The 26,123-nt window shown below is 40.8% G+C and overlaps 1 protein-coding gene across 8 annotated transcripts in view; it reads left to right on the forward strand.

Moving 5' to 3' along the window:
• POU2F2 (POU class 2 homeobox 2) overlaps nucleotides 1–26,123 on the forward strand; it is a 228,529-nt gene that overhangs the window by 156,331 nt on the left and 46,075 nt on the right. For 3 of the 8 annotated variants that reach the window (XM_073570744.1, XM_073570743.1, XM_073570742.1), the window contains one exon: nucleotides 2,284–2,331. The exons of 2 other annotated variants lie outside the window; for them this stretch is intronic. Coding sequence is in view for 3 of the 6 variants with exons in the window: in XM_073570742.1 (XP_073426843.1) it covers nucleotides 2,284–2,331 (48 nt within the window). In the remaining 3 variants the exon portion in view is untranslated. Of the gene's footprint in view, nucleotides 1–2,283; nucleotides 2,332–21,489; nucleotides 21,614–21,727; nucleotides 21,795–26,123 lie in introns of those variants that run through there. 3 more of the 8 variants (XM_073570741.1, XM_073570748.1, XM_073570747.1) reach the window with 3 other exon arrangements.

The following is a 26,123-nucleotide window of genomic DNA, read 5'->3' on the forward strand; positions in this document are numbered from 1 at the left end:
CAGAGCGCAGACTCAGTGATGAGCTGTGGCGTCACCGCTACTTACTGAGCATGCGCCGGCTGCTTCCATTCATTCTACAGTAGTTTACAGTCGGGAGCGGCTGTGTTAGCAGCGCTTCGCCTGTAATTGGATTAACCCCTGAGATGGATTTATGCCATGAGATGTGACTGAGTGTCGGGCAGGTAATGTATATTTTTGCTTTATTATTAAACTTTTTTACAGGAGAACAATGGCTTCACAAAGGAATTAGCAGTGTAGTAAAGATTTAAACAATGTGTGTGTTGTATTCTTTCATTAAAATATTTTATACTTATTGTGTGTGTTTATTTAACCCTTTATTTACTATAGGATTAGCAATGGATAGGTGTCTTATTGACACCTCTCCATTACTAATCCAGGCTTAATGTCACCTTACAATAGAAAGGTGGCATTAATCCCTTATTACCCCACTTGCCACCGCTATAGGGCAAGTGGGAAGAACCAGGAAAAGCTCCAGAATAGGCGCATCTAATAGATGCGCCTTTTCTGGGCAGCTGGGGGCTGCTGTTTTTAGGGTGTAGGGGGCGAAGATCAATGGCCCCTTACCAGCCTTAGAATATCAGCCCTCAGTTGTCAGCTTTAGTCAGGTTGGTTGTCAAAAATAGGGGGACCCCACACTGGTTTTTAAATTATTTATTTAAATAATTAAAAAAACAGCGTGGGGACCCCTCTATTCTTGAGAACCAACGTTGATGAAGCTGACAGCTGAGGGCTGCAGCCCCCAGCTGTAAGTTTCATCTGGTTGGTTCACAAATAGAGGGGGGACCCCACGTCGGGTTTTCATTCATTCATTCTTTCTCTCCTGCTCGCTGTTGCCGGCAGAGCAGGAGAGAAGAATCACAGCCGCAGTCAGCACCAGACGCTGGGGAACAGCGCTTACTGTAGCGCTTCTTCGTGCCGTCCGTGTGGTCCTGATGCGGCTCTCGTGTGCCACACGGAGGTACCACGTGTCCACACGGGCACGGATAGCCCCGGTACCGGAATTATCTGGACGCGTGAAACAGGCCTAAAGTTGTTCTGTGGGGTAGAGGTTAGGCTACAAAAGTGAACCGAGGTATAATTTTGTTATTTAAGCCTGAAAATGTTGCAAAAATCTGCTGCTTTTTGTTGCACCAAATCCGCATGAAATCCCCACTAAATCCACAGCGAATCCACGAACCTCTTTACACCTGCGTTTTTGTTGCAGAATTGAGTGACTCAATGGAAGTCAATTGGTGAAAAACGCTGCAGATACGCAAAAAGAATTGACATGCTGCGGAAACTAGAACGCGAATAAGAACGGAATTTTCTGCATCATGTGCACACCAATTCTGGATTCACATTGATTAACCTTGCTTTAGTAATCCTTTGTGTTTTGGGTGCATTTCCACTCAGAAAAACTGCTCTGGAAATGGAACAAATCCGCATCATGTGCACATAGCCTTAATGCATTTGGTGAATCTAGTTTAAGAGTTGCATATGAAACGCCATACTTAAAGGGGCTGTCCACTACTGATCAATCCCTTCTTAAATGCGAAAGTGCCACAGATAAGTTTTTCTTATTTTAACTCCCCGACCTACACCATCTCGGAACTGTTATGTCTAATGGAAGTGTGAAGGCTGCAGCCCATCAGCGGCCACTGATGGGCTGCAGCAGTCACGTGACCACCAAGTGACACATCACCAACATCACTGGATCGGTACTGGTCTCGTAGGCAAGTATGTTACGGTAACTTTTTTTTATCTGGGGCATTTTAGCATTTAAAAAATTAATGTCCAGTATTGGGAAACTCCTTTAAAAGTAATGATGAGCGAAAGTGCTGGGATAAGCTGTTATCCGCCATGCTCCGGTGCTACCGAGTGTCTTCGGTGTGCTCGAAAAATATGATTACCGCAACTGCATGTCTCTCGACTGTTTAACAGCCACAACACATGCCTAACAAACACACAATCCCTGCATGTGTTGCAGCTGTCGATCATATTTTTCGAGCATGGCTAAGACACTTGGTTTTACCCCCAAAGCTGCAGTAATGACAGGGGAAGTTTAGAAGGAATCCTATACCAGTGCCATGTTGAAAAATCATTTTGCATGACCCAATCTATTTGCTAGATTTGCATGATTGAGTTCTCAAAGATTGCATAAATTAGTTGTATTACTAATGCAAAACTTATCTTTTTTTAAATCATGTTAATAAACAGTAAACATCATTTATTCCCATCTAGTAATTATGTAATGTTGATAGTTTGGCCCTTGTTTCTACACAGAACTGCAAGTTTATCTGGAATACCAAAGGAGGGTCTCTACCCTTAGTGGTAAGTTGTATATATTTTACTATAACCAGTTTATAAAATGATCCAGATCATGAATCGGGTCCTCACAATGATGCATACTTTGACACTGCGCTGTGCTACATGGAGATACCGTACAGAGCTGACATAATGTGCGCGTGTGCCATAATAAAGTGTATCAGTAAAGAGAAGGTCAGAGATACATACCAACCTGCACAGAATGAGCCATGTATTTCTGAGTCCTTTACAAATATCTAAAATAAACAATGATACAATAAATAAAACCCAGCAGCTATATAAATCATTAATTATAAGTGGTGCATGTAGGAATACCAGCAAATGGCCAGCAGTAGGAATATACTGCATAATAAGGGATATACTCACTGGGCGCTATCGTACATCTCTGTTATTTGTGCACTTAGCGTTCTACAAAATAGAGCTGCATTTCTGTTTGTGTGTATATGTGTATATATATATATATATATATATATATATATATATATATACTGTATATATATATTACAAACCATATCTGCAATTCCATATAATCATTATGTGAGATGCTGTGTGCACTCTAAATCTCTAAATGTGAAATATATGTAATTTGTGTACTATATATTTATATCTAAAGTGATGTGAGATGCTGGCTGGGTGCGGTGTAGTTATATATGTATTATATATGTGTGCATGCCCCTGACTATCAGATCATGTAAAGGGTTAATACATAGATTATTGCATCATATGTAATAGAACTTTAAAACAAAACTGTAATTTAAAACAGATGACTTCAGCCGTAACTGGAATATTACGATCAAGCCAGACATAGAAGAATAAAATAATGTAATATATTAAGCCTCTATATGTCACGTGTTAAATTGGTAAAATGACAGCGATGGTTTCTATATCCTGCGTTGTGTGCATCGGTTATGTTGAACTAGATAGACTCCCTTCAACACTAAATACTATGTCACTATGTTACTATTATAATTGTTGTCAGTTATGACCACATTATTCTACGACTTGGTAACATATTGGCAATTTCTGTGTATACGGCTAAGGCTCTGGTCACATCTCCAATCATTTTTTGCTGTTGTTCTTCTACAACTTAAATGAAGAAAAACAAAAGATCCTTGACATGATGGATCCCAGTGGCACTCAACCAGCCCCATTGACTATAATGGGGTCCATCTGGTTTCTATAATGAGGCCGCCATTTTACCAGACAAAATAGAGCAGACTATTAGGCCGGAGTCACACTGGCGAGGAATACGGGTGCGTGAGAGGCGCAAAAAGCACGCATTAGACACGGACCAATGATTCTCTATGGGGTCCCTCGCACCAGCCGTATATTTCTCATCCGTATTCTACGCTCCGTGCCACTCGCAGCATGCTGCGATTGTCAGCGTACTACACCCGTAATACGCCAATGCAAGTCTATGGGTGCGCAAAAAATACGGATTACACACGGAACACACGTGTGACTTGCGAGAAATACGCACCTGGTGTCTTTTAGCAAAGCCGGCAATTCAGTGCGCTATACAGTAAACTCACACTGACAGGTTTAATAAAGAAATGAAAGAATAGATATAGACACATAGAATATATATATATATATATATATATATATATATATATATATGCATTCTATGTGTCTACATCTATTCTTTCATTTCTTTATTAAAACTGTCATAGGACTCCATTATATGTCCATTTTGCAAGCCTGCGAGAAAATCTCGCCATACGGATGCCATACGGATTACATACGGATGCTGACATGCGCAAAATACGCGACCACACCTTGATTACGGATGACATACGGAGCATTGTTTAGGGGTCTGTCATCCGTATTACGCATGTAAAATACTGACCGTATTTTGCGCAGGTTAGTGTGACTCCAGCCTTACTGCTGACATTTTTTGACAAAATCTGTGGCAGAGGCTGCAAAGTAGCTGTGACCTGAGTGTAACATATTGCTTTCTATTGGGAATGCTACAAAATGTTGCACATTGTATGTTGTGTGTGTCCTCTCATGTCTGTCACTATATGTTACAATTATACTCTTATGTTTTACATGGATGTTATTGTTCCAGCGTTACATTTGTGTTTATGTTCCTGTGCATTACATTTATGTGTATGTTCTTTTAGGCTATTTTTACATTTATGTTATTGTGTTTTACATTTCTGTTTTTATTCCTGTGTGTTACAGTTATGTTTAAATTCCTGTGTGCTAGATCTTTTTTATAGGCTACTTGTATATTCCTGTGTCTTATTTATGTTATCATGTGTTACATTTGTGCGTGTGTTCTTGTGTGTTACATTTGTATGTGTTCTTGTGTGCTACATTTGTGCATGTGTTCTTGTGTGTTACATTTGTATGTGTTCTTATGTGTTACATTTGTGCGTGTGTACTTGTGTGTTACATTTGTATCTATGATCTTGTGTGTTATATTTGTGCGTGTGTACTTGTGTGTTACATTTGTATATATGTTCTTGTGTGTTATATTTGTGTGCATCTTCTTGCGTATTACTTTTGTGGGTGTATTCTTGTGTGTTACATTTGTATGTGTATTTGTGTGTTACATTTGTGGGTGTGTTCTTGTGTGTTACATTTGAGCTTGAGTTCTTGTGTGTTACATTTGTGCATGTGTTCTTGTGTGTTACATTTGTTCTTGTGTGTTACATTTGTATGTGTTTTTGTGCTACATTTGTGCATGTGTGTGTTACATTCGTATGTGTTATGTGTTACATTTGTGCGTGTGTACTTGTGTGTTACATTTGTATCTATGTTCTTGTGTGTTATATTTTTGTGTATCTTGTGTGTTAAATTGTGTCTGTTCTTGTGTGTTACATTTGTATCTTCTTGTGTGTTACATTTGTGTGTATGTTCCATTGTTGTTTTTCGTTCATGGCTTATGTGGTGACATTTCTGTTCTTTTGTCCTATCTTTTTCCTATTATCATGTCGTGTGTTGATGTGTGTATGTTACTATATTCCCATACAATTCATTATATGACAATGTTTATGTCCTTACATGTTATGTTTCTGATATTGTACCTACATATTTTATTTATCGGTATGTTCATGTGTGTTACCTTTGTTCCAGCATCTTACCTTTATCTTCATGTTCTTACATGTTAGTGTTACCTGTACATTACCTCTCTATTCTTTCTCCTGTGTGGTAGATTTAATAAATTATTCCGCCATGTTCCGTTCTTCTTTATGGCCATGTAACGTGTGCCCCATTGTGTTTTCTCACGTCCATACACACTCTTGTGTCTCTTTCATACACATATGTATTGCTTAGATTCTCTCAGGGTCTTGGGTTACTAAATTGTATCTATATGAGCATTGTATAATGCATCTTTCTATGCTCCAGATCTTTGGATTCTCTTTATTATAGTCTGCGGTTGCTATTGCTGGGCCTGTAAGCACACTCTTAGTACATTGTGTCTGACCGCCTGCATGATAGGAGCCGCTCTGTGACCTGCTTGTTATTTTATACCTTACACTCAAAGAAGGAAAAATGTGTGTGTGGTAGAAGCAGGTCCAGCAGCTGAAAAAAAGAAAAAATATAGAATAATGGAGGGAGGAGAACGGAGACAAACACTGGCAGAGCCAGGAAGAAAGCAGAGTGAAGGTGGATGGTGGGTACTGGGGACTGCATCCTCTCCCTGCTTATCCATCATCAATACAAAGTCTTACACTGCCCTCTGTTGGCCAATGGTGGTATCGCACTGACATGAATCTCATAATTATTATTTTAAGTTTGTTTTTAGCATCTATTATTGTATAGAAATAAACATTTACTCTTACACACGTTATATATGTATATATAAATATTTCAAAAATTGGAACAGCAACATTAAGTACCTCAACAGTGTGCACTCTTCCCCAGCCAGCATACAAAATGGCTCCAATAACAAGTTGAAAAAAGGAGAAACAGTACAAAAAAACTGCAAAAAAAGTGGACTTTATTGCCGAGTGATGTGGCAACGTTTTGGATATAAAATCCTTTGTCAAGCTTTAACAACTTTATATGTGTGTGTGTATATATATATATATATATATATATATATATATATATATATATATATATATATATATATATATATATATATATATACATACATACATACATACACACACACACACACACACACACACACACACACACACACACACTGTACAGTACATACAGAGAGAAGTGCAGAAGGCCAGGGTCATGGAATATGTGTCAGTGCACATTAAAAACGTGTGAATTGCATACTTCTTTTTTACACGTGAATTAACGTGGTACATTGTATCTCTGCATTTGTCAGTGTTGCCCAGGAAGGGTCAGACACTGTTTTGTGAATGGTTCAGGAGTGTAACTATGGTAACCACCAGGATGTAGTCACAGGGATACATGTAACATCTTCAGTAAAAATGGGATCGGCACGGACACATCAGGGAGTCAGCGATAAATGTGCCCCAATGACCCAGGCAGTGGCAAAAAGCCAATAACCAAATCGGTCATTTTCATGCATGGTGTCTTTGTAACTGGTATTTTACTAATCAAAAGTCAATTTGTATTTTCGTCAGCATGCTAAAATATATAGGGCCCGATTTATGATTGTATTTATGTGTGGGTTTTTTGGCGCTTTTCACCTGTTTTTTTCCTTTTAATTTGTCATTTTTAAAGTGTATTTAGCTTTTTTGCGTTCATCACTAATTGATCATTTGGGACTTTTCAAAAAGTCTTTTCAGTAGTCCATCCACCTCCTGGAGTTATTTTATGTACGCCTGTTATTTTGACTCAAGTTTTGTACCTTTTTGTGGCTTTTTTATTTTTAAAAAAAGATTAGAAAAGGTTACAGACAAGAATAAAGACTTGTTTTTTGTGCAAAGTTCACGAGTGCGGTTTAGAAAAATTGTGCACAAAAATGGCAACAAAGACAAAAAAGAAAAGTGATTGAAAAGAAAAAATTCAAATGATGATTCGGTGGCTATAGTTTTTTTTGGCCAGAGAACATTTCCACGACTGGTAGGGATTTAAAACATTTTTCATAATGAGTCTCCTGGTTCATGAATAGAATAATAACGCTGCACTATACTATCTACGGGAGCCCAGATTCTGACATAGCAATGGGTCCTAAAAGTCAACACATCAATATTTGGAGGTGACATTGTCTTGCCACTTAAATTATTTGTGGACCAAACTATAAGACATAGACCCATTAGATTATGATGCCGTGTTCTGTATGGTAGTAGAGGGTTTATCCAGGATTAGAATAATATTAATGCTTTATTTCAAGAAATAACGCCACCCCTGACCACGGGTTGTACATGGTATTATAGTTCACCTACATTCACCTCAAAGAGGCTAAGCTGCAATGCCATGCACTACTATGGTCAGGGGTGGCGCTGTTTATGAAATAAAGCTGCCAGGTTTTTCTACCCTTTAGGATGATTGTGTCTGGTCAATAGCTAGCTGTCAGATCAGCTGTCTCTCTCGGCACCTCCATACACATGCACGCTCAGCTCCGCTGATTATGCTTGCTTTTTCAGTGGGGAGAGAGAAGTAAGCTGTTCTACCATTTTTTTGGTCTCTTGGGAGAAACTAAAGGATCGGGGATTATTAGGTATATCTCTGTGATTTTGTGTTGACCACTTGTTCGCAGAAAAAATAATGGACGTGTGTACTACTCCATAAGCTAAACTGAGTACAACCGCTATGCGTGAAAAAACGGACATGTGAATGAACCATGACACTTCAGATTTCCATTATATACTGGATGACAGAGTGAACAGTGTGATCAGGCTCGGACTGGCCGATAGGAGAACAGGACAATCTTCTGGTAGGCTCCTGTCAAGGAGCGATAATGTGCTATGACATTTGATTTACAATTTGCTGAAAAAAGTATATTTCAATCATTAATTAAACAAGTTAGATACATTACATAGAAGCAAAAGTAAATTTGAGTACTAGGCTCAGGTTATTTTTGCATGGGGCCCCAAAAATCAATGTTAGGCCACATGCGCACATTCAGTATTTGGTGAATTTTTTCCCACAGTATTTGTAAGCCAAAACCAGGAGTGGAACGGTCAGAGGAAAAGCATAATAGAAACATTTGCACCACTTCTGTATTTATCACCCACTCCTGGTTTTGGCTTACAAATACTGGGGTATAAAACTCACCAAATTCTGGATGTGTGTATATGGCCTTACTGGTGGGCCTTTTCCAACAAAGTCCAACACTGACTACACATATATTATCGCCTACATAAAAGTGACTACACATATATTATCGCCTACATAAAAGAGAGCTACTGCACCCAGTAGTATGATGCTTTACTTGAGACAGATCAAGGACTTATGTTTCCCTATCTTTTTTTTATAGTGTGACTGGAAGCAAATAGTCTCAGTGAGCAGCTGCGGCGCCAAACATTAAGATTTACAAATGCGGCTGCGGCTTTAATTGCAGCCAGACTAATGAAAAGACTTCAATGAACTAATCGTACTCAGCGGTTTACTTTAACATCTGTACTTCTTCAGAGAAAAGGGTCAGGCTAATGTATAGGTGAGGAATCTGTGCCAAAATTTGCATGGGCAAACATAACCTGCGGCATATATATTTGTATGGTAACCAGTGCGTTCTTCATGTGTTGTACTGAATGTAGGGATTTTTGCAAAAGTGCCTTCTATCTAGGAGGGCAGCGGCTCCAGCCACTTATGTCTGTGGTTTGTGGCTTGGATAATGCTGTATGTGGTGACATCCTGGATGCTAGAACAGCTCTGGTGAAGATCGGCCCCTGGGTGCCTGATCTGAAATAATGCTCCATGATGAGGACGAGGGTTTACTCTATGCAAGACTCCTATGTAACATAGTAACATAGTAATTAAGGTTGAAGGGAGACTTTAAGTCCATCTAGTTCAACCCATATCCTATCCTAACTTGCCCTAACATGTTGATCCAGAGGAAGGCAAAAAAAACCCATGTGGCAAACAGTAAGCTTCACATTGGGGAAAAAAATTCCTTCCCGACTCCACATACGGCAATCAGACTAGCTCCCTGGATCAACGCAACACTAAGGAAACTAGTGTATATACCCTGTAATATTATACTTTTCAAGAAAGGCATCCAGTCCCCTCTTAAATTTTAGTAGGGAATCACTCATTACAACATCATATGGCAGAAAGTTCCATAGTCTCACTGCTCGTACAGTAAAGAATCCGCGTCTGTGATTATGCTTAAACCTTCTTTCCTCCAGACGTAGAGGATGCCCCCTTGTCCCCGTCACAGGTCTAAGAGTAAAAAGATCATTAGAAAGGTCTTGGTATTGTCCCCGCATATATTTATACATCGTAATAAGATCACCCCTAAGCCTTCGATTCTCCAAACTAAATAACCCCAAGTGTAATAACCTGTCTTGGTATTGCAGACCCCCCAGTTCCCTAATAACCTTGGTCGCTCTTCTCTGCACCCGCTCCAGTTCTGCTATGTCTTTCTTATACACCGGAGACCAGAACTGTACACAGAATTCTAAGTGTGGTCGCACTAGTGACTTATATAGAGGTAAAATTATGTTCTCCTCATGAGCATCTATGCCTCTTTTAATGCATCCCATTATTTTATTTGCCTTTGCAGCAGCTGCCTGACACTGGCCACTAAATGTGAGTTTGTCGTCCACCCATACACCCAGGTCTTTTTCAGTGACTGTTTTGCCCAGTGTTTTACAATTAAGCACATAATTATACATCTTGTTCGTTCTACCCAAGTGCATGACCTTACATTTATCCCCATTAAAGCTCATTTGCCATTTATCAGCCCAAGCTTCTAGTTTACATAAATCCTCCTGTAATATAAAATTGTCCTCCTCTGTATTGATTACCCTGCAGAGTTTAGTGTCATCTGCAGATATTGAAATTCTACTCTCTATGCCACCTACAAGGTCATTAATAAAAATGTTAAAAAGAAGCGGGCCCAAAACTGACCCCTGAGGTACCCCACTGCTAACTGTGACCCAGTCCGAGTGTGCTCCATTAATAACCACCCTTTGTTTTCCTATCCTTGAGCCAGCTCTTAACCCACCTACACATATTTTCCCCTATCCCCATTGTTCTCATTTTATGTATCAACCTTTTGTGTGGCACCGTATCAAAAGCTTTTGAAAAGTCCATGTACACCACGTCCACTGCATTCCCTTGGTCCAGTCCGGAACTTACCTCTTCATAAAAGCTTATCAGATTAGTCTGACAGGAACGGTCCCTTGTTAACCCATGTTGATATTGGGTCATAAGTTTATTCTTCTCCAGATACTCCAGTATAGTATCTCTTAGAAAACCCTCCAGGATTTTACCCACAGTTGAAGTTAAACTCACTGGCCTATAATTTCCAAGTTCAGTTTTTGTCCCCTTTTTGAATATTGGCACCACATTTGCTATACGCCAGTCCTGTGGTACAGACCCTGCTATTATGGAATCTTTAAAGATTAAAAATAATGGTCTATCTATGACTGTGCTTAATTCCTGCAGTACTCGGGGGTGTATCCCATCCGGGCCCGGGGATTTGTCAATTTTAGTGATTTTTAGACGCCGCCGTACTTCCTGCTGGGTTAAGCAGGTGACATTTAATGGACAATTTTTATCCCTGATCATGTTATCCGTCATGGGATTTTCTTGTGTAAACACTGTCGAAAAAAAGTCATTTAGCATATTGGCTTTTTCCTCATCCTCCTCCACCATTTCACCCAGACTATTTTTAAGGGGCCAACATTATCATTTTTTAGCTTCTTAATATTTATGTAGTTAAAGAATATTTTGGGATTATTTTTACTTTCTCTGGCAATGAGTCTCTCTGTCTCAATCTTTGCTGTTTTGATTTGCTTTTTACAGAATTTATTTAATCTTCTGTATTTAGTTAATGCCTCAGCACTACCTACTTGCTTTAATTCTTTAAATGCTTTATTTTTATCTCTTATTGCACCCCTTACAGCTCTATTTAGCCATAGTGGTTTCCTCCTATTTCTAGCATGTTTATTCCCATACGGTATATATTGTGCACAGGTCCTATTCAGGATGCTAATAAACGTCTCCCATTTTCTTTGTGTATTTTTATGTCTCAGGATATCGTCCCAGTTGCACCAAGATCATCTCTCATCCGTTGGAAATTTGCTTTCCTGAAGTTTAGTGTCCTTGTAACCCCTCTACTACACATCTTATTAAAGGATACATGAAAACTTATTAATTTGTGATCACTATTACCCAAGTGACCCCCAACCCTTACATTTGATATGCGGTCTGGCCTGTTGGATAATATTAGGTCTAGCAGTGCCCCCCCTCTTGTTGGGTCCTGAACCAGTTGTGAAAGGTAATTGTCTCTCATAGTTGTCAAAAACCTATTAACTTTGCTGGAACTGCAGGTTTCGGTTCCCCAATGTATTTCAGGGTAGTTGAAGTCCCCCATAATAATGACTTCTCCTTGAGTCGCAGCTTCATCTATTTGCTTTATAAGGATATTCTCTGTTGCTTCCATTATTTTTGGAGACTTATAACAAACCCCTATCAGTAACTTATTATTTTTCCCCCCTCCCCTTATCTCTACCCACAGGGACTCTACATTTTCATTAGATTCATATATATTATCATGAAGGATGGGTTTTAAGGATGATTTTACATATAAACACACGCCTCCCCCTCGTTTATTAGTACGGTCATTTCTGAACAGACTATAGCCCTGTACATTAACAGCCCAGTCATGGCTCTCATCCAGCCATGTCTCAGATATCCCCACCATGTCATAATTATGCTCCAACAACATTAACTCCAATTCCTCCATCTTGTTGGCGAGGCTTCTGGCATTAGTATACATGCACTTTATGTATCTCTCTGTACCTCTATTCTTTCTTAAATTATTAACTGTTCTAACCCCACCCCCCATGCCACCCCCACCCCCAATTTCATTATTTGTGCCCAGGTCTCTAGATGCACTGTCTTCCCCTCCTATAAAAGGAATACCCTCCCCCCCCCCCCCCCGTCCCTAGTTTAAACACTCCTCCAACCTTCTAGCCATTTTCTCCCCAGCACAGCTGCACCCTCCCCATTGAGGTGGAACCCGTCCCTAGCGTAGAGCCTGTAGCCAACTGAGAAGTCGGCCCAGTTCTGCAGGAACCCAAACCCCTCCTTCGTACACCAATTCCTGAGCCACTTATTAACCTCCCTAATCTCCCGTTGCCTCTCTGGCGTGGCACGTGGTACAGGAAGTATTTCCAAAAATACCACCTTGGAGGTCCTTGCTTTAAGCTTACAGCCTAATTCCCTGAAATCATCTTTAAGGACCTTCCACCTACCTCTAACTTTGTCATTTGTGCCAATGCCAAGGTAGGCAGCACACCGTTTGACGATCCCTGTCTTTGTGACAGATTGCCCTATCTGTTCCCCTAATAATTGAGTCTCCCACTACCAGAACCTGCCTGGCCTGCCCTGCTCTTCTATTTCCCCCCTTACTGGAGCAGACACTCATCTGGCTTTCAGAGGACATGCCTTGCTGCAGCAGTGCTACTCCTGCACTAACACTCCCCTCATCTGCCAACTTAGGAAACTTATTGGGGTGTGCCAGATCAGGACTAGCCTCCCTGGTGCTCTTCCCTCTACCCCGCCTTCTAACTGTCACCCAGCTAGCTGCTTCATTGTCCTGCAGCTCCAACCTAGCATCCCCCCCTCATCTATCCCATTGAGCGTCTGCTCAGTGAGCAGAAGACTCCTTTCCATATTGTGTATGGATCTCAGTGTTGCCAGCTGCACATTTAGATCCAGAATCTGGGCTTGCAAATGCACAACGTGCTCACATCTCGCACAGCAGTATGCACCCTCGACCGGCTGTTCAAGAATTTCATACATGCGGCAAGACGTGCACTGGATGGCATTGGCAAAAGTGGAGCACATCCTAATGGGGATTGCAAAAGACAATACGATAAGCAAAAATAAATAAAAAGTATTAATAAAATATAACAGCAATTCAGTAATACCTCCCTTGGAAACTCCCTGAATCCAAAGTCACTGAATCTCAAGTCACACACTTACCACAGTTCGCACTTACGCTCAGGTCACACTCGCTCAGGCACAAGATTTAAAAGTTTTTTGTTTTTTTTTCCCCTTTTACCAGCACACCACCTTGCTGCTCAATGCACTTCCAAAAGGAGTTAAGCCCCAACCAGCTGCCCCTTATAAACCCTTAATTACTGTATGAACTCCCACCCTTAATTAACCCCTTGTGACTTGTGAATATAGTTACACCTCAAGATTTAAATGCAATATAGTTAACCCTTAAAAACACAGATAGTAAAATAAGAGATTAAAGATTAGAGAGAAAAAAAAAAAATAGGTTAGGCAAGCCCCCAAGCCCCCCAAAAATTGGACAGGTAGAAAGCACTCAGCAACCTACAATTCAGCAACTCACACAGGTATTTGTTATAGGTTTTCCAAACACCTCTTCACTGAATCTCAAGTCACACACTTACCACAGTTCGCACTTACGCTCAGGTCACACTCAGCTCGTTCACACTCGCTCAGGCAGAAGATTTAAAAGATTTTTTTTTTTTTTTCCCCTTTTACCAGCACACCACCTTGCTGCTCAATGCACTTCCAAAAAAAAAAAAGCCACGGCTGATTGGAATTTGGGCTTATATTCATTTACATTTAAATCAGGTTGCACTCTGACTAATGTTATTGAATTAGTCCCTGCTCAGCTGCGATTTTTTCTTCTCAGCTCAGATCAGACTGAGAGAAAAAATTGCAGCATGCTGTGTATGGCCGAGTATATTGGACGAGACTCGCCAATGCAAGTCAATGGATACGAGAAAAAAAAACGCAGCATGCTGCGTATGGCCTAGTATGTTGGACGATACTCGCCAATGCAAGTCAATGTTTTGAGAAAAAAAAAAAAAAAAAATCGCACTGCACAAGGACCATGTGTATGCCATCCGATTTTCACATACCCATCGTCAAGAAAACCTAACATTTCATTAGCCAAATACAGTCAATTCCCAGCTTGAATTGTTAGAATAGAATAGATGTATACATATAATAGATAGAATGATGTCATTGAGATATACAATTAGTGCAGTGCGTGTGAAGTTTACTGTACATGTATTAAGCTAAAAAAAAATGGTGTGGGTTCCCCCTAGCTTTTTTCCATTTATCTTAACCAGCTGAGGAAAAACAGTCAGCTGGGAGGTGGTGGTGTTATTCTGGGAAGGGACCACTATCCATGGATCTTCCCAGCTTATTAATAACAGCTCATACAGTTGTGGCCAAAAGTATTGACACCCCTGCAATTTTGTCAGATAATACTCAGTTTCTTCCTGAAAATGACTGCAAACACATTCTTTGGTAGTATTATCTTCATTTAATTTGTCTTAAATGAAAAAACACAAAAGAGAATGAAGCAAAAAGCAAAACATTGTTCATTTCACACAAAACTCCAAAAAAGGGGCAGACAAAAGTATTGGCACCCTCAGCCTAATACTTGGTTGCACAACCTTTAGCCAAAATAACTGCGACCAACCGCTTCCGGTAACCATCAATGAGTTTCTTACAATGCTCTGCTGAAATTTTAGACCATTCTTCTTTGGCAAACTAACTGCTCCAGGTCCCTGATATTAGAAGGGTGCCTTCTCCATGCTGCTATTTTTAGATCTCTCCACAGGTGTTCTATGGGATTTAGGGCTGGACTCATTGCTGGCCACCTTAGAAGTCTCCAGTACTTTCACTCAAACCATTTTCTACTGCTTTTTGAAGTGTGTTTTGGGTCATTGTCCTGCTGGAAGACCCATGACCTCTGAGGGAGACCCAGCTTTCTCACACTGGGCCCTACATTATGCTGCAAAATTTGTTGGTAGTCTTCAGACTTCATAATGCCATGCACACGGTCAAGCAGTCCAGTGCCAGAGGCAGCAAAGCAACCCCAAAACATCAGGGAACCTCCGCCATGTTTGACTGTAGGGACGGGTTTTTTCTTTGAATGCCTCTTTTTTTTCTCCTGTAAACTCTGTTGATGCCTTTGCCCAAAAAGCTCTACTTCTGTCTCATCTGACCAAAGAACATTCTTCCAAAACGTTTTAGGCTTTTTCAGGTAAGTTTTGGCAAACTCCAGCCTGGCTTTTTTATGTCCCGGGGTAAGAAGTGGGGTCTTCCTGGGTCTCCTACCATACAGTCCCTTTTTATTCAGACGCCGACGGATAGTTACGGGTTGACACTGTTTTACCCTCGGACTGCAGGGCAGCTTGAACTTGTTTGGATGTTAGTCGAGGTTCTTTATCCAACATCCGCACAATCTTGCGTTGAAATCTCTTGTCAATTTTTCTTTTCCATCCACATCTAGGGAGGTTAGCCACAGTGCCATGGGCTTTAAACTTCTTGATGACACTGCGCACGGTAGACACAGGATCATTCAGGTCTTTGGAGATGGACTTGTAGCCTTCAGATTGCTCATGCTTCCTCACAATTTGGTTTCTCAAGTCCTCAGACAGTTCTTTGGTCTTCTTTCTTTTCTCCATGCTCAATGTTGTACACACAAGGACACAGGACAGAGGTTGAGTCAACTTTAATCCATGTCAACTGGCTGCAAGTGTGATTTAGGTATTGCCAACACCTGTTAGGTGTCACAGGTAAGTTACAGGTGCTGTTAATTACACAAATTAGAGAAGCATCACATGATTTTTCGAACAGTGCCAATACTTTTGTCCACCCTCTTTTTTATGTTTGGTGTGGAATTATATCCAATTTGGCTTTAGGACAATTCTTTTTGTGTTTTTTCATTTAAGACAAATTAAATGAAGATAATAATACCAAAGAATTTGTGTTTGCAATCATTTTCAGGAAGAAACTGAGTATTATCTGACAGAATTGCAGGGGTGTCAATACTTTTGGCCACAACTGTAGCTGTCTGTGTAGCCTTTACCGGTTATTAAATGGTGGGGTCCCCAAAAAAAATGTTGTGAGGTCCCCCCTAATTTTTATAACCAGACAACTGTGTGCTGATATTAATAGGTTGGCTAGACGACAAGGATATTGGCTCCCTCCCAGACTAATAACATCAGCCCTCAGCTGCCCCAGAAACGGCGCATCCTTTAGATGCACCAATTCTGGCTTTTAGCGTCGGCTCCTCCCACTTGCTCTGGTGCATTGGCAGGTATTCTAATGGTTTTGGGTTTGATGTCAGCTGTTTAATGTCCACTGACATCAAGCCCAGGGTTTAGTAATAGAGAGGCATCTATAAGACAACCCCATTACCAACCCCATAAGTTTAAGAAAGTCTTTTATTTGAACAAAACACTCCCCAACCCTCTTTAACCCATTTATTATGATCCAAGTAAAAAAAAAAAAAAAAACAAGGTTATCCTCACCTGTCTGCAGATAATTTATACAGTTGAGGTCCCACAACGATCCCTAGCTCTGCTACATACAGATGGTTGTGCATGAGCATGCGACCGCTCAACACACCAGACTGGACTCACTGACAGTATTGTGAGGATGCGCATTCAGTGTCGAGCGGTGACTGTAGTTCATTGGCGGTACTGAAGTCACCGCATGAGAAAATTGGATACACAACTTGCTATTCATATGTTCAGGCTTTTCAGTGTCTTTAAACTTTTCATTTTTTCAAAGACACAAAGAAGTTAGAAGAAGCGACATGTCCATTGTTTCCTGAGGCTACATCATTCAGTACAATAGAAATCAATGGGGAGGCAAAAAAGACGCTTTATCCAGCGCTTAATTAATTTGTGAAACAAAAAACAACACCTCAAAGACTCTGGAAACATGTTAACCAAATTAAAAAAAAAAAAAAAATGCCAACGGGTAAAATCAAACAAACAAAAAAATTGACAAAGCACTCCAGGAATGACCCAAAAATGCTAACAAAAAAAATGCTCAGGATTACAAAACACCAGAGATGCGGAGCGAGTACTCGATTATCTTCTGCTTGAAAAATGGACAATTTTGACAGACAAAGATGCAGTGTGAACATACCGTAAGAGGCTTCCATCCAGAGGATGACATGACCCAATGCTTCCTATACCTGATGGATTCTTATTAGCGACGAGTGAACGTGCTATGATAAGGCGTTATCGGAGCATGCTCGGGTGCTAACCTAGTGTATTCGGCGTGCTCGAAAAATATATTCGAGTCTCCATATCTGCGTGTCTCATGGCCGTTCGACAGGCGCAGCACTTGCAGGGATTACCTAACAAACAGACAATCCATTCATATATTGCGGCAATTGAACATGCAGCCACAGGGACCTGAACATATTATTTGAGCACACTGAAGACACTCAGTTAGCACCCGAGCATGCTCTGAAAACACCTTATCCCAGGACGTTCATTCATCACTAATTCTTACTATCGTCTCCAGTCCAATAAATCCTTTACATAAGCAGCTCTAATGTTTCTCCTGTCTTAATCATTTGTAACAATGTATCAGTGCAGGGTAAATAGCTGGGAGTCCAGGCAGGATTACATTGCATAGGGTGGATGCAATAATAGTAAACTGCATAGAGATTAAATATAGTTCTAATTCACTGACAAGAAGCACAGAAGTATTCTACTCAGTTGCAAACATTTCTACTGGCCGACATAAATGTGTTTACTGGCCTAAGGCCTCATTCACATGTAAGTTTTTTGTCACGTACAAAGCGATTTTGGTCAGATTTTCATCAGTTTTATCAGTTTGGTCCTAGTGCTTCTCCACTTTCTCCTGTCTACAGAGTGCGTTTTGATTCCTTTTTTTTTCCCACAGACTCCTAGATTTGCATTTCCAGTTTTGATTCAACAGTCGGATCGATATGGGATTTTGAGGTCCATGAATAATCATGGATATGTGAACAGCCCAATTCACTATTAGACGTACAAGCGCTATTCCTAAAAACACATGCACAAAAAATGGATGTCTGAATGAGCCCCTACTGGCTCCTGTGGTCATACACCATATACAGTCATATGTAAAAGTTTGGGCACCCCTATTAATGTTAACCTTTTTTCTTTATAACAATTTTGGTTTTTGCAACAGCTATTTCAGTTTCATATATCTAATAACCAATGGACTCAGTTATATTTCTGGATTCAAATGAGGTTTATTGTACTAACAGAAAATGTGCAATCTGCATTTAAACAAAATTTGACCGGTGCAAAAGTATGGGCACCCTTATCATTTTCTTGATTTGAACACTCCTAACTACTTTTTACTGACTTCCTGAAGCACTAAATTGGTTTTATAACCTCATTGAGCTTTGAACTTCATAGCCAGGTGTATCAAATCATGAGAAAAGGTATTTAAAGTGGCCACTTGCAAGTAGTTCTCCTATTTGATTCTCCTATGAAGAGTGGCATCATGGGCTCCTCAAAACAACTCTCAAATGATCTGAAAACAAAGATTACTCAACATAGCTTTTCAGGGGAAGGATACAAAAAGTTGTCTCAGAGATTTAACCTGTCAGTTTCCACTGTGAGGAACATAGTAAGGAAATGCAAGAACACAGGTACAGTTCTTGTTAAGCCCAGAAGTGGCAGGCCTAGAAAAATATCAGAAAGGCAGAGAAGAAGAATGGTGAGAACAGTCAAGGACAATCCACAGACCACCTCCAAAGACCTGCAGCATCATCTTGCTGCAGATGGTGTCACTGTGCATCGGTCAACAATACAGCGCATGATAACGCCTTTTTGTATGACCAAACAACTCAATCTTTGTTTCATCAGTTCACAGGACCTTCTTCCAAAATGTAACTGGCTTGTCCAAATGTGCTTTTGCATACCTCAGGCGACTCTGTTTGTGGTGTGCTTGCAGAAACTGCTTCTTTCGCATCACTCTCCCATACAGCTTCTCCTTGTGCAAAGTGCGCTGTATTGTTGACCGATGCACAGTGACACCATCTGCAGCAAGATGATGCTGCAGGTCTTTGGCGGTGGTCTGTGGATTGTCCTTGACTGTTCTCACCATTCTTCTTCTCTGCCTTTCTGATATTTTTCTTGGCCTGCCACTTCTGGGCTTAACAAGAACTGTACCTGTGTTCTTCCATTTCCTTACTATGTTCCTCACAGTGGAAACTGACAGGTTAAATCTCTGAGACAACTTTTTGTATCCTTCCCCTGAAAAGCTATGTTGAATAATCTTTGTTTTCAGATCATTTGAGAGTTGTTTTGAGGAGCCCATGATGCCACTCTTCATAGGAGAATCAAATAGGAGAACTACTTGCAAGTGGCCACCTTAAATACCTTTTCTCATGATTTGATACACCTGGCTATGAAGTTCAAAGCTCAATGAGGTTACAAAACCAATTTAGTGCTTCAGGAAGTCAGTAAAAAGTAGTTAGGAGTGTTCAAATCAAGAAAATGATAAGGGTGCCCATACTTCTGCACTGGTCAAATTTTGTTTAAATGCAGATTGCACATTTTCTGTTAGTACAATAAACCTCATTTGAATCCAGAAATATAACTGAGTCCATCAGTTATTAGATATATGAAACTGAAATAGCTGTTGCAAAAACCAAAATTGTTATAAAGAAAAAAGGTTAACATTAATAGGGGTGCCCAAACTTTTACATATGACTGTATTTATAGAGAGAAAGGACTCATCGAAGAGGAATACGTCCAAAGTTTTGCTCCACCGCTGCTGGCAAATTAATTTTGTCTTTCGTTCCCAGGATTTTTGCCCTTAGTCCACACTTTTCTTTGCAGATACCCATTTTGCACGACACATATCATCAGTACTTCTCTGTATATGGTACGTGTAGTTCACCACAATGTCAGAGTTAGATGCAGGTGCTCTCTCTACAGTCATGTCACCCTCTACTGGGAGGAACCTGCTCCAAGTCACTCTGTTATTGCAGGATGTGGTTTAAGGGACTGTCCCACGCTCCAACGAACACACCGACACCAAGCGCTGCCATACAGTCACAGCATGTAACGCCCTACCTGCTTATTCAAACTGAATGCAGCACTAATAAGAAATACGATTTTTTTTTTAAAAATCTCATTCATGCAACAATTCACTGCAGATATTACCTTTTTTTCAATCATGGTAAATACACCCCCCAAAAAAAATCTTCATCTAAAACATGTAGATGATTTGCAAAAGAAAAATCTGCCATATGTGTAGCTTTATAACCTGCGGTGACGCAAGTATGGTAAATGACATACTACACAATAGTAGGCAATAGCTAGAGAACATCGCTGGGGAACATAATCTTCGGCATTTCTGTATGTATGAAGGATAAATTGACAGTATTCTGGTTAATCCTTCAGTTGATCAATCATAGAAGTTACAATACAGCAGTGAATGTATTGGGACGCTATCAATTATGCAACACGTTAGTACCGGGCTCTAGGAAATGTCAGCTTAACACCGCGAATGCACGAGCAGGAAATAATGACGGCATGTCCCCCAGACTTGTTATAAAAAGTGTGAAAACGACAAAACGAAGAAATCAGACTTGTCATAGTGAATTGGCTCAGAACGCAAGATCTTCCCTCTGAGGCTCCAATGCAAAATCAGTACAAGATCCCCCCCCCAAACCCCATTAATAGACGCTCCAAGGGTGAGTACAACTGTAAAAATACCCAATACACTCCTACAAGTCGTTATCCAATGCCCCTAGATACAAATTTGGTAATTGCATCATGCCAAAACAGTGGGGGAAAAAAAAAGTTGAAAATTGCGCATGCTAACTTTTCACAAAAGTATGAAACTTTCTCTCCAGTCTTCAGTTTCAAAAGTGCAAAAAAAAAGTAGGTCTGGTTTACGGAGTCTGGCTGTGGTCTAAAAGTGACCAATTTATAAATACTAAGCACCGAAAATAGTGCAAGTTTTGCTGCAAATCTAGACCTGCTCACATCAAGTATCAATTGCATTGTCTAAGTTTCAGTGAGGCCTAAAAAAAAAAAAAAGAGTCAAAAACTTATGGTGGGAACATCGCCTTACTGAGCAATTCTCTATTACACAGCTCCAATAGGTCTGTGAACCATGACTATTATTTTCAATCTTTCTGGTTCTCCAGCTGTTGTAAAACTACAGGTCCCATCCTGACCTGATGGTGTGCAGTTTTCATAAGCTTCTGGGACTTGTAGTTTCACAACAGCTTGGAGCAATGAGAATAGCTTGAACCCTGGCCACTCATTGGTTAATGCAATGAGAGTGGCAGAATTGGGGTTAACAGCAAGTGTGGGAGGGTTAGTTCCTTCATGCTGTCTGCTTCATTACTTTCTTACATCTCCTGTGATCTCTGCTCTGCTTCCACTTCTCATCATGGTGATCTCTAATCATTGGGCAACAGGTGAGATGAGGGTTGGAGAGGTCAGTGGGGGCATAGGTATGTAGGACTCGGAGGTCATTGGGGATGCAGGGAATGAAAATGCATCATATATTCCTTAGGTGTCTTGTGTCTGGATCTAGCAGGCACTGGTGGTTATTGCAGAAGTTGAAGACCAGGGAGTGAACATTTCTTGGATGCCTGGGTGCTTAATATAATGTCTCAGTAATGAATTTTAAACTAACCTAGTGAGAGTGTTGCAATGAGTGGAATATGCCAATATACGGTGGGGTATGCCAATATGGTGGGTATGACAATATGCATGGGTATGTCCTGGTACCAGCACAGCCTGGCATAGCAGCTGTGGAGAGGTTTTCGGAAGTGTAAATGATAAAAGCTTTGTTTTATTGCACAGTGTTGTATTGATGTGAGACTGCGAAACTCCTGACTCCACTGTCTGCTGATATCGTCTCCAGCTGTGGTCCTGGGCTGACCCCCAAAGATATCTTCCTGCAGCTTTTGCATCACCAACAGGTTTTGCAGCGCAGTAAAGAAACTGTCACCATTACTTGCGTTAGTGGCTATCGCTGACAACCTACATACACAAACACACGGCCGGTTTTAGGCAAAATGGGGCCCCAAATGATAACATATTGCACATCACACAGAAGCATTTCGGTTGTATTTACTTGCACTAAGTTCAGGCCACTAAACGAGTGTGATCGACAATATTATTATTTATTATTATAGCGCCATTTATTCCAAGGTGCTATACTTGTGAAAAGGGATATCTAATATATAAAGCTCAGTGTGTGTATGTATGTATGTATGTCCGGGATTGGCATCTGCACCGTCGCAGCTACAGCCACAAAATTTTGCACAGTCACACGTCTGGACCCCGAGAGCATCATAGGCTATGTTGTGAGGCGAAATTTTAACCCCGTGCGTTCCAATTCGCCAAACAATTTTGCCTATTATTCTTATCATTTCTATGGTGTTATCATCCTTCTGTAAAGCTGGAAATAACACAATTTATTACCGTGCCAACACAGACCACCCTCTGACACAGACTGCAGGGGGAGCCCAGTATCACACAGGATAGGATTAGACACATGGCTCAGCAGTCAGTATCACACAGGATAGGATTAGACACATGGCTCAGCAGTCAGTATCACACAGGAGAGGATTAGATACACGGCTCAGCAGTCAGTATCACACAGGATAGGATTAGATACACGGCTCAGCAGTCAGTATCACACAGGATAGGATTAGACACATGGCTCAGCAGTCAGTATCACACAGGAGAGGATTAGATACACGGCTCAGCAGTCAGTATCACCCAGGATAGGGTTAGATACACGGCTCAGCAGACGGTATCACACAGGATAGGATTAGATACACTTCTCAGCAGTCAGTATCACACAGGATAGGATTAGATACACAGCTCAGCAGTCAGTATCACACAGGATAGGAATAGATACACGGCTCAGCAGACAGTATCACACAGGATAGGAATAGATACACGGCTCAGCAGACAGTATCACACAGGATAGGAATAGATACACGGCTCAGCAGACAGTATCACACAGGATAGGATTAGATACACGGCTCAGTACACAGTATCACACAGGATAGGATTAGATACACGGCTCAGTACACAGTATCACACAGGATAGGATTAGATACACGGCTCTGCAGTCAGTATCACACAGGATAGGATTAGATACACGGCTCAGCAGACAGTATCACACAGGATAGGATTAGATACATGGCTCAGTACACAGTATCACACAGGATAGGATTAGATACACGGCTCTGCAGTCAGTATCACACAGGATAGGATTAGATACACGGCTGAGCAGTCAGTAACACACGATAGGATTAGATACACAGCTCAGCAGAAAGTATCACACAGGAGAGATTAGGTACACAGCTCAGCAGACACTATCACACAGGATAGGGTTAGATACACAGATACACATGTTTATCAAAAGGCTCTTGAATGAGTTGAAAATAAAATACTATCAATACTTGGGTAATCGTTTAGATAATTTGTGTTGCAAATCTGTAGTGTTGAATATGTGAAATGTTTTTATGTGCAATATAATCATAATTTGTTATAACTAAGCACAGTTGATTACTATGCCCAGGCAACGCCAGGCTCTTCAGCTAGTACATAATAAAACGAGTAAAGTAGCCTTAAACAATACAAGTCATGACTGGTACAGGAGGAGAGAGGATATTGAAGTCATTTGACGCTTGTTTCCCGGCCTCTTTCCACCGGCTGAGGAATAATGATGGGACAGAACAATCGCTAATAGATCAATCTGTTCCCATACAGTATCATGTTATCAGCAGCACATCTACAGTTTACACCGGCGATGTGCTGCTGAGAACAAAGATTTTTGTTTCGGCATAAACAATCCAATCACTCGAATATGCAGGATTTTGCTTGTTTAGTATAATACACCCCATAGTCCTCCATATATTATAATGTGCACCACATTCCTCCATATTGTAAAATGCACACCCCATAGTCCTCCATATAATATAATGTGCCCCATAGTCCTCCATATAGTATAATACACTCACCATAGTCCTCCATATATTAAAATACACTGCTCAGTCCTCCATATAGAATAATACACTCCCTATTGGACTCCATATATTAAAATACACTTCTCAGTCCTCCATATAGTATAATACACTCCTCATAATCCTCCATATAGTATAATACACTCCCCATAGTTGTCCATATATTAAAATACACTGCTCAGTCCTCCATATAGTATAATATACTCCTCATATTGCACCATATAGTATAATGCACCGCCATAGTCCTCCATATCATACAATTCACTTCCCATGGTATAATGCACCCCATAGTTCTTCATATAGTATAATGTATTCTCCATAGTCCTCAATACAGTATAATGCAGCCACCCCACAGAGCATAATGTAACCCCCCCATATAATATAATGCAGCCCCCTTCATATAGTATAATACAGCCCCTCCATAGAATGTAATACAGCCCCCTTGTATAGTATAATGCAGCCCCCATAGAATATAATGTAGCCACCTCATAGAAAATATTGAAGGCCCCCCATAGAATAAAATGTAACCCCCCTCATAGAGTATGATGCAATCATCCCTCATAGAATATAATAAACTAGCTGAAGAGCCCAGCGTTGCCTGGGCATAGTAACCAACTGTGGTTAGTTATAACAAATTATGATTATATTGCACATAAAAACATTTCACATCATATATTCAACACTACAGATTTGCAACACAAATTAACTAAACGATTACCCAAGTATTGATAGTATTTTATTTTCAACTCATTCAAGAGCCTTTGATAAACATGTGTATAAACAACATGTGTATCTGTGTATCTAACCCTATCCTGTGTGATAATGCCTGCTGAGCTGTGTACCTAATCCTCTCCTGTGTGATACACTGCTCAGCAGAAAGTATCTAATCCTATCGTGTGTTACTGACTGCTCAGCCGTGTATCTAATCCTATCCTGTGTGATACCATCTGCTGAGCTGTGTATCTAACCCTATCCTGTGTGATACTGACTGCTGAGCTGTGTATCTAATCCTATCCTGTGTGATACTGACTGCTGAGCTGTGTATCTAATCCTATCCTGTGTGATACTGACTGCTGAGCCATGTGTCTAATCCAATCCTGTGTGTTACTGACTGCTGAGCTGTGTATCTAATCCTATGCTGTGTGATACTGACTGCTGAGCTGTGTATCTAATCCTATCCTGTGTGATACTGATTGCTGAGCCGTGGGACTGCTGCCCTGCGGTTTATCATCTCTACAATGGAGCAGGTGGCAAACCGCAGCGGAATCCGCAGAAAGAAATGACATGTTAATTCTTTCTGCGGATTGAAAACCGCAGCAAAACCGCGCTGAAAAACCCGTACTGTCTGCACTGCGGTTTTTGTTTTCCATGGGTTATAATGCTACTGTTCACCGCTGCTGTTCCGCAGGGCCAAAACCGCTGCGGATCTGCAGCAGAATCCGCAGCGTGTGCACACACCCTAATCCTCTCCTGTGTGACACTGACTGGTGAGCCGTGTGTCTTATCCTATCCTGTGTGATACTGGGCTCCCCCTGCAGTCTGTGTCAGAGGGTGGTCTGTGTTGGCACGGTAATTGTGTTATTTCCAGCTTTACAGAAGGATGATAACACCATAGAAATGATAAGAATAAGGCCGGGGTCACACTGGCGAGGAATACGGGAGAGTGAGAGGCGCAAAAAGCACGCATTAGACACGGACCAATGATTCTCTATGGGGTCCCTCGCACCAGCCGTATATTTCTCATCCGTATTCTACGCTCCGTGCCAATCGCAGCATGCTGCGATTGTCAGCGTACTACGGCCGTAGTACGCCAATGCAAGTCTATGGGTGCGCAAAAAATACGGATTACACATGGATCACACGTGTGACCTGCGAGAAATACGCACCCGGTGTCTTTTAGCAAAGGCGGCAATTCAGTGCGCTATACAGTAAAATCACA

Source organism: Dendrobates tinctorius, unplaced genomic scaffold (assembly GCF_039654945.1).
Source record: "Dendrobates tinctorius isolate UK_male_01 unplaced genomic scaffold, ASM3965494v1 ptg000028l, whole genome shotgun sequence".
NCBI lineage: Eukaryota > Metazoa > Chordata > Amphibia > Anura > Dendrobatidae > Dendrobates > Dendrobates tinctorius.